Source organism: Agrilus planipennis, unplaced genomic scaffold (genome assembly GCF_000699045.2).
Source record: "Agrilus planipennis isolate EAB-ADULT unplaced genomic scaffold, Apla_2.0 scaffold142, whole genome shotgun sequence".
In the NCBI taxonomy this organism is placed as follows: domain Eukaryota; kingdom Metazoa; phylum Arthropoda; class Insecta; order Coleoptera; family Buprestidae; genus Agrilus; species Agrilus planipennis.
In genome coordinates this window covers 806,955-816,362 of record NW_020440123.1, presented here as the reverse complement: position 1 = coordinate 816,362, position 9,408 = coordinate 806,955, and the positions used below count along the sequence as shown (strand labels likewise).

The window sequence follows — 9,408 nt, the reverse complement described above, 5'->3', positions numbered from 1 at the left end:
GTAGAAGAAAGCAATTGTAATTTCATTTTAATGACAGGAAAGTTTGCTATTAGAAAAACTTAATTTCCTGTGATACAAACATCTGTTGTGATCCTGAAAGCCTATACAAACAGATTACCTGACTATCGTCTATAATAATAGTTTATTAAATTCAAATATTGATATGATCTGAACAATAATGATCACCATGAACTTTTTGTTTAATTATATGTCAAAGATTTTTGATCGATTTAGTATCATTAGGCGTGAAACGCTTATAAACCAATGAACTATTTGAATTTAAAATTGCCCATGTATTATTGTTTCTATTAGTAAATTTGTCTTTTTCTCTCTTTCAGATTCTAATATGTATGCCCATTACGTTTTCAAAGCCTTTGACGTCAACTGCAATGGAGCAATTAGTTTTAGGGTAAGTGTTCATTATGGTGTTAATTGAAAGTTAACCGGTAACAACTAGTTAATTAATGTTGAACTGGCGTAAATTGTAATCGAATGAAACTCGTTGATCGGAAATAAACAAATACACTATTAAATCAGCAATGATGAAATCAAATTTGATGAAATGTTGGAATAAAGTAATATCACCTTCTAACTTGAGACGTGATAATTGTTTGAGGAGGACTAATTGTGACGCCAAACTTCGTCTCTCATAAATCAGATCAAGTTTAATAAAAACATCACGCGCAAATTCATTATCGTTCGCGAATCCTAAGAAAGGGTCATTAAAATATTCCACAATCACATTTTTTGCAGTAATATAATTTCTTTCGGTATAGGATCATCAATAACAGTTATTACGTCCAATTCTCCAAGTAACGCACGCATTCGATATCTCCACACATAAAATTTTTCTCCGTTGAACGATTGAATATTTCTTTTATTGACTTTATTCTCCATTTTATTAAAATGCACTTAATATTTGGAAGCAGTAAGCTGGGTCCATAACCTGTTAGGTTATGGGGTAAAATCAAACACGTTGAGAGTTTTTCCGAAGTTTATCTCAGAATAGGAAAGAGTGGAGATTCGTGTCCAACCATTCTTAGGACTGACGACGACGACGGTATTCATTTTTCGTAATTAATGTCCGCTGCAGTTCCTACCTGACACCTCTTTTCTGTGCTTACAATATTACCTACACCATATGTCGTGAGTAAAAGGAGTTGGTGCTTTACTAACCAATTGGATCTACTTATTTCAGAAATATTGACCATTGCGTGAGTTTCGTAGATGATAAGCTACGCGTATATCAAATGCCAGTGCAAAACGCTAATGATTATTACGACGAGTATGATCGCTGCAAATAAAGTATGTCAAATGTCGGTCGTTTCTGCGCAACTCAGAAATATTTTTTGTGGTGTACGTACGTATACGTGTGTGTATACTGGGGTAATTAATTTTTTATAATACGAGGATAGCTCTATTGGCGGGCCACCCACAAAATAAAGATGACGCACCTAATTAATGTTGATATGATGTTCATTTTTTTGTGTTCTTAACTCTATGGTATATTATCAGCGATGAACAAAGTATATAGTTATTTAACTTTTATCGCAATGGACGTGTGTAGTAGCGTAGTAGTAATCTGTTAATATTCATTTTTCACAACAGAACTGTTTACATTCTCCATCGATGTAGCTGCTTAGTTGTTACCGCAATTTCTCTGTACGTTGCCGAAACAGGCCCAGGGCCTGCTTTCGGATTGCAACTTCTTCTGGTTTTCTTACAATTTCTATTGTCCCTAACCTAACCTAACCTCCAAAGCTTTCGACTTATTTCGGGAACACCCTATAGAACGATTATAACTTACTAAAACAAAAAAGATCGGTTGTCTGTAATGTCGGTTTACTGACGATAGTTGAACGTGACAACGTCATAAGAAAATACTGATTAAATGGTTTCATTTTTCAAAAGAAAATTTTAATTTTATTTGTTTGATAGATATTTTGTATGAATATAGAGAAGGAGGTAAATGGAAATGTATTATTTTGTAGCAGCTGTCCACGCGGACGCATCGCTCACTCAAGTAGGAGAGAGACAGATGTCGAACGCTGCCGAACGCGGAGGCCGATTGTACCTCTTTGTCGCTCGTTCCGCGCTCTCGCTTGCACTTCAAGCCTTAAATGGAACGCCTCAGAGCAAGGTAACGCCGCATGAGTCATGTTTTTTCGTGCGTGCAGCCCGCTCCATCGAGTTATAAGACGTTGTCACGTCAAAAACAAAACCAAATTCGTCTTATATATTTAGTTCAAAATTTGGTGACAATCTAGTAAGCAAGAACAAAAGTTTATGAAATGAAGTTCTTCATCCCTCTTTCCCACTTTGTCATCATCGACAAGCCCATCCCTACTGTAAGAATAATTTTCGAAATAGAATATTATGACATCTCATTTCTTCAGTTTATGGGCAGTTATTTCTCTGGTATTGATAGATAGGAATAAAATTTCAATGATATCGTTGCTTTTTTCTTTTTGTGGATGTAAAATTGATCCAATCATCGGTATTGGATGTAAAAGGAGGTGAATCTAGTTGACAATAGTGGCTGCTTGCACCGCATTTTCCCAAACGACTTCCGTTTCTTATTTTCCTATTTTCCTGATGACGTAACACCGTAAAATCTTTGCAAATCGAAGTCGGCGCTTTGCACTTGTTACAATAACGATTACCGAAAGTATTACCGTTCACGCTAACTTCGTTTTTGCTGGCAAACTGCCACTTTCAATTTTCCGCTTAATTAATACCTACTACCGTGATAGGGAGCTTATTCAAATCAATTGGTCCCATCAAATCGAAAGTACATAAACTTTAGGTATCTGCCGTACACTATACCTATGTAATTTCGATCTAAATTTCAGTTTGACGTTAAATTTATTTGCTCCATCCTCATCAGCGTGTAAACGATCGTTAATTAAAGTTTGCTAATTTTCATGTCTTTAAATAAGACACACGTCACCTCGTGTGAACGAACTTATTAGCATATTTCTGTGATACATTTTTTAAAAAAGAAAGGCAAATATACTTCGTTTACTTTCTGTAGCGATGTGACCTTCAGTTTGACCGGCGCAAAGTAGAAAAGAACAGCACTAGGCCAGAAAAGAAAGGAGACGACTCTCGACCAAACTCTTAACCATCGAGGAGCGTATCATCCGTACAGTACTGTACGGAAAAATTGACCATTTTATCCACTACAATTGTATTGCTCAAATGTGCTGTTATTGGTACCATTTACTACTGAAATTATCAACGAGATGTTTATTTATATTTGAGGACATATTAAAGGCTTTAAGGCTTGTTTTCGACTCGCACTACTATTCATGATTGAACAAAACTTTTGGCAGGTACTGTATGAAAAAGTATGTTTAATGAACAAGAGTAGAGAGTATAATGAGCTTTTTTCCTTCTTACCTACGATTTTGCCAGCGCGCATCCAAGACATTGGAAGGGGATCATCGCTAGAGAAAATAAATGAAGTATAGCTCCTACGACCTTGTTTATTTATTCTTTCGTTCAAAGCTCGACTATTCTGCCCTGTTTTATATAAAATTTAGATGCCTACTAGCTACCGTCAGCTGTTTTATTTATAACTTATTGTAATTTCTGTCTCAATTAAAATTCTAATTTAGTTTTGTTTTTAAAACTAAAGCAATGAAAGATGAATTCAATTTGTTTTTCCACGAGAATCTATCTAAAGTTTGCATTGTGGTTACAAATCGTAAAGTCCATTTCTGTTTCTACAATCTTTCTACTTGGTTCTTTTGATTAAAGTAAAACGTAAAAAATTAGATATCATTAAAAAATACATTCTCTGCTTTTACAGCAGAATTTCAGAACAATGGACGGGTTCTTTAGAAATAAGAGTCACCTCGTTAGCCTCGAATACACTCGAGGTTTTAATTACCAGTGGCTCATTTGACAATACAAAGCCGCACAGCATTCATACACCCGACTAAAAATGTAAGAAAATTTAATACCTCTCTCTCTACGTTGCTGTCCCTCTTATCACAGTTTCTCAGTGCAGGATTATCACACTTATATTATCTATATAAGCATATGAAACCCAAAAATGTTTAAATGGAAACATCACAATTTAACGCCTCAAATTTAACAGATAATTTACTATAAAGAAACATTGACAAATTTACATACTTCTTCATTAGTATAATATAATCTATAGATTATTTATTTAAGGGCCAATTCAAAGGGTGAAATAGGGAAAATTTGCCCTTCCAAAAGTTCTACAACTTATGAATTATTTTAAAAATGTGAATAATGATGTGTGAGGAAACTTGAATTAGGAGATTTGTCCCTGAAAATCAAAAAGAACCACAAAAATAAAAAATACACTCTTTTCATTTTTAATGACAAATAACATGTAAAATGTCACTCAACACGACGTTATACTGTTTTGAATTTGAAAAACGCGGCTCGTTTCGGTAACTACATTTAAACTAAGTTAATTTCCGAACAAAAATTATTTAATAATCATCATAAAGTATTCAGTCCTAAGACTGGTTGGACACGTGCTTCCACTCATTCCTATCCTGAGCTAATCAACACATTTCCCTAAAACTAGAACAATCCACATCCTTAACTATTTGCGAACAGTAATCTAATCTAGGTCTACCTCTTCCCCTCTTAGCTTTTCTGCCTCTAATATGTCTCTGACTAGACCTTCATGCTTGAGAAGGTGTCCTACCAACCTATCTCACCTATTTCTTATTGACTTCCATAGAGTCCTCTGTTCTCCTATTCTTTCCAATACCTCTTCATTTCTAACCTTTTCTACCCACGGTATCCTCATTATTCGCCTATAACACCACAATTTGAACGCTTCTAATCTTTTCTTTTCCGCCGCGCCTACTGTCCATGTTTCGCACCCGTACAGCGCCGCGCTCCAAACATACACCTTTAACGAATTTCAAAATTAATAGAATTATTCTAATGGTATAGAGATATACTGCAATAATTAATAATTTATCTAATTTAATAATTAAAAAGATTAGCAGTAAAAGCTCACTGTAATACGATTTTCTCACCCATTTCATATAAATTAGCATTTCTTCAAGTCAAAACCAATTCGCAGATTAAAATTATTTCTTGTAGAAATTGGTGTAATGACTGGATGGTGGAAAAAAGCAATTGAAATGGACGAATCGAAGGCGGAAGTGAAGTGATTATTTGTATAATTGGGACGATAAAAACTGACAAAGTTTGCAATAACTCAACTATGAGAATGAACTTCCCACTTGGAACTGCAGTCATTTGCTACCTTTTGAACACTCCCTTGTTAAGTTAAGAAATGTTTCATGAGGAGAAGTGACTAAGTGAAAAGAGATAACCGTCTAGTCATCTTTGCTTTCCTAAATTCCTGAGTGTTGAACTTTCTTAAAAGTCCGTTGTTAGCAACATGCTTAAATTCTGCTTGTCTGTATCTCTTTCTGTTACACATCAAAGGGTGCAATGTTATTCCTTTCCCTTTAATAGTATCCGCTGTGGGTGCAATAGCAGGTTCTTTTGGATTAGGCAATAGAAATGACAGGGGAGATACGCTGATAGAATTTTGCGATAAACATAACTTAACCGTCGCGAATACTTTATTCAACCATCACGTTAGGAGGCGCTATACGTGGAAGATGCCAGGTGATTTAGGGAGATATCAGTTAGATTACATACTTGTTAGGCAAAGATTTAAAAATCAAGTGAAGGACTGTAGGAGTTATCCAGGAGCAGATATAGATAGCGATAATAACTTATGAAGACCAATCTTAAACTGAAAATTCTGAAAAATAGGGAAGGTAGGAAACGTCTCAACTAGCTAAAATGTAACGGCTAGGTAAAAGGACAGACGAAATACTAAAGGCGGTAGGTGAAACGAATGACGGGGACATAGAGACAGAATGGAACTGCATTAAAACGTGCCTAAAGTCACCAGCTACAGATATACTAGGTCTTAAACGAACCAAAAGTAGAAAACCCTGGATAACAAATAAGATCTGCCGTTCACACATAAAAATTATTCAAAACACTTGTTGTAATCCAATGTTTTAGTTTATTTAAGTATAAGTTCATTTCGTAGAATTCTTATTTGTATGTAATTTTACTTAACTCATCGCCCAAGGGCTAAGAAAGAACGTACAAACTTTTAGCTTTTGGTGCAATAAAAAAGAGAAATCGTGTAGCACAACTACCCTTGCAGGTACTCTAACGGTACTTGTGACGTAGTTTTAAGCGTCCCTATATAAACCAAAGTGGCGCGTTTTTGAAGGAGAACAGTAAAGAATCCTATCCCAGTCGTTTAGATTTCTAATTCATTTTTCCTAATTCATTATTCTCTGATTCATATTTTTAGTATAGTGTTTAATTTAAGTAGTAGATAATATTTTTGTGTAAAAGTTAATGTTAATAAAATATATTCGGAAATTCGGTTGTTTAAATAAGTGGTATGCAGATAAGCCTAGATCCCTAAGCATCGCTTACTGGGATACAACACAATTTCCACCCAATTATTTCATGTAAGTTTTTCATGTTTAAGCCATCTTAAGCCGTTTCCAACAAGAAAAAGTTACATTTTCGAAAATTCTGTAATACGGAAGTTTTACCCAATCTATTACGATTAATAAAAGATGGAATACATGTATGTATCTGTAGGATCATTATTTTCGTCAAAACAAATAAAAAAGCCCTTTTTTGTGAAATATCAAACCATCTTCTTTTGTTATTTTGCAAGTGTATTTTTTTGGGGTGACGTAGGTCGGCGGGTTATGATAACACCCCTTGAAATTGTTCTCCCCAAAGTTTTCTGTTTCTTAACTGATTGAAAACTTCCAAGATATATCATTTTGACAACGTCGGCTGCGATCCCTCTCAAAAGTACACTCGAGATCTGTTTAGATAGAACATAAAATAAATAAAAACATAGCGAGGTATTAGATTCGTTCAACTCCATTAAAAATATACAAAGAAAAATTCAAAACATTCAATTTATGAAACTACTAGTTTTTCCCGGCGGCTTCGCTCGCAGAAATTAATTTTGTTTCTCCATAAAACCTTTTAACTCCCAATTCACCCTTACAACGTTTTAATTTTATGTAATGTCGTCATCTTGGATTTCAAATACAAACATAACAACAACATTTCATCCCTAAGGGTTAATTTTTAAAAATTTCCAAAACACGTATTTGCTTAATTTCAACAATGAGCAACCTTCGAGTAAATCCGAGTACAAATAAAATATACCCCATAAAAACGTTTTCATTTGAATAATAATATCAAATAGGATATGTCCGAAGTTTCAAGTACATTCAACCACAAATAAAGTGTATTCCAAACAAAAATTACAACACTTTTTTACCGCCTCCCCCCTTTGCAGGTTGAATTTTTTAAAATGTCGAAATAGGTCTTTCAGAAATTAATTGAGAGACCATTCAGACCAAATTTCAAGTAAAGCTGACCACAAATAATATATGTTCCATTTAAATATTGCAACTCCACTTCATCATTCCTCTCCCCCAACAGAGATTGAATTTTTTAACCAGTTTCAACTAAATCGGACCAAAAAAAACATGCAATCTTTGCAAATCCCTTTCAGTTTCCTAAAGAGGTAGAATTTTGTAAAATGTTGAAATAGGTGTGTATGTCACTAATTTTATATGATGTTGTCACACCCTTTTACGCACCAATGCTCTAACCACTAAGCTGCGAGAGGTGACAACGGCTACACGACAAACCGTACTTAAGAGGTCACAGATCTGTCGAACTAATGTAATTATGTAATACTACATATATGAAATAGTTTGACATTTTTAATAGTGGTTTTTATGAAATATTAATGTAAAAATTCATTTTCAATTTTTTATCCACTATAAACTACCTCTTAAATGGGACAAGATGTTAAATATACTTAAAAATGTAGGGATGAATTGCAAAGCTAGAAGAGTGATACTAAGTTTGTAAAAAGAGCAACAGGCAGTTATAGAGATGGGGCTGCAATAGAGAGAAGTAAATATTAGGAAGGGAGTCAGACAGGGATGCACACTGTCAACACTACTTTTTAATCTATACATCGAAGACGCCATCAACATCATTAAAGACAGTACAACTGTAGGGATAGACGTGCAAGGGCAAAAGATTAGTATGCTTAGATTTGCAGATGACATAGCAGTATTAGCATCTAGCAAGGAGGACCTAGAGATAGCTTTAAATAAAATGGAAGCCGTACTGACAGATCAGTACTGTATGAAAATAAATAAAAGTAAAACTAAAATACTGATATGCAAGGGAAGAAAAAGTAGGGAAANCAACGTAGAGAAGTAAATATTAGGAAGGGAGTCAGGCAGGGATGCACACTGTCACCGCTACTTTTTAATCTATACATCGAAGACGCCATCAACATCATTAAAGACAGTACAACTGTAGGGATAGACGTGCAAGGGCAAAAGATTAGTATGCTTAGAGGACCTAGAGATAGCTTTAAATAAAACGGAAGCGGTACTGACAGATCGTACTGTATGAAAATAAATAAAAGTAAAACTAAAATACTGATATGCAAGGGAAGAAAAAGTAGGGAAAGAGCGAATATAAAGGTAGAAAAATTAGAAGAAGTGGCCGATTTTAGGTATGTAGGAAGTCAGATAAGTCAGGACGGAAGGAGTAGTAGGGATATAAAACAGAGGATAGCGCAGGGTCGTGTCGCCTTTAATAACTTCTTAGGTCGCGTACGGTTAATTTAGAAATTCGAAAAAGGTTCTTAAAGGTGTATGTTTGGAGCACGGCGTTGTATGGGTGTGAAACATGGACAGTGGGAGCGGCGGAAAAGAAAAGGTTAGAAGCGTTCGAAATGTAGTGTTATAGGCGGATGATGAGGATATCGTGGGTAGAAAAGGTTAGAAATGAAGAGATATTGGAAAGAATAGGAGAACAGAGGACCCTATGGAAGTCAATAAAAAATAGGCGAGATAGGTTGGTAGGACACCTTCTCAGGCATGAAGGTCTAGTCAGAGACATATTAGAGGCAGAAACAGGAGTTAGGAGGGGTAGAGGTAGACCTAGATTAGATTACTCTTCGCAAATAGTTAAGGATGTGGGCTGTTCCAGTTTTAGGGAAATGCGAAGTTTAGCTCAGGATAGGAAAGAGTGGAGGTTCGTGTCCAACCAGTCTTAGGACTAATGACCTTATGATGATGGTGATATATACTACCTCAGGCTAATGAAGGAAAATTTGTTGCTTTGGTCACACCCTCGCCGGGAATCGAACTCGGGACTTTTGGCATTAAATATGTCAAAAAATGCGGCAAGGGTGTGACAACAGCAACAAATTTTCCCCCATTAACCTAAGGTAGTTTATAGTGGTTAAAAAATTGAAAATGTATTTTCACATTAATATTTCATATTAACCACTATTAAAAATGTCAA

The 9,408-nt window shown here is 35.1% G+C and overlaps 1 protein-coding gene across 1 annotated transcript in view; it reads left to right on the top strand.

Annotated features, from left to right (window-relative positions):
* Positions 1 to 317: 317 nt before the first annotated feature.
* The window catches only part of LOC108736815 (calsenilin), a 48,064-nt gene continuing 38,973 nt past the window's right edge, over positions 318 to 9,408 (top strand). Inside the window, exon 1 of the mRNA XM_025979593.1 lies at positions 318 to 409. Within this exon, the coding sequence (XP_025835378.1) occupies positions 347 to 409 (63 nt within the window). The 5' untranslated portion in view covers positions 318 to 346. The remainder of the gene's footprint in view (positions 410 to 9,408) is intronic.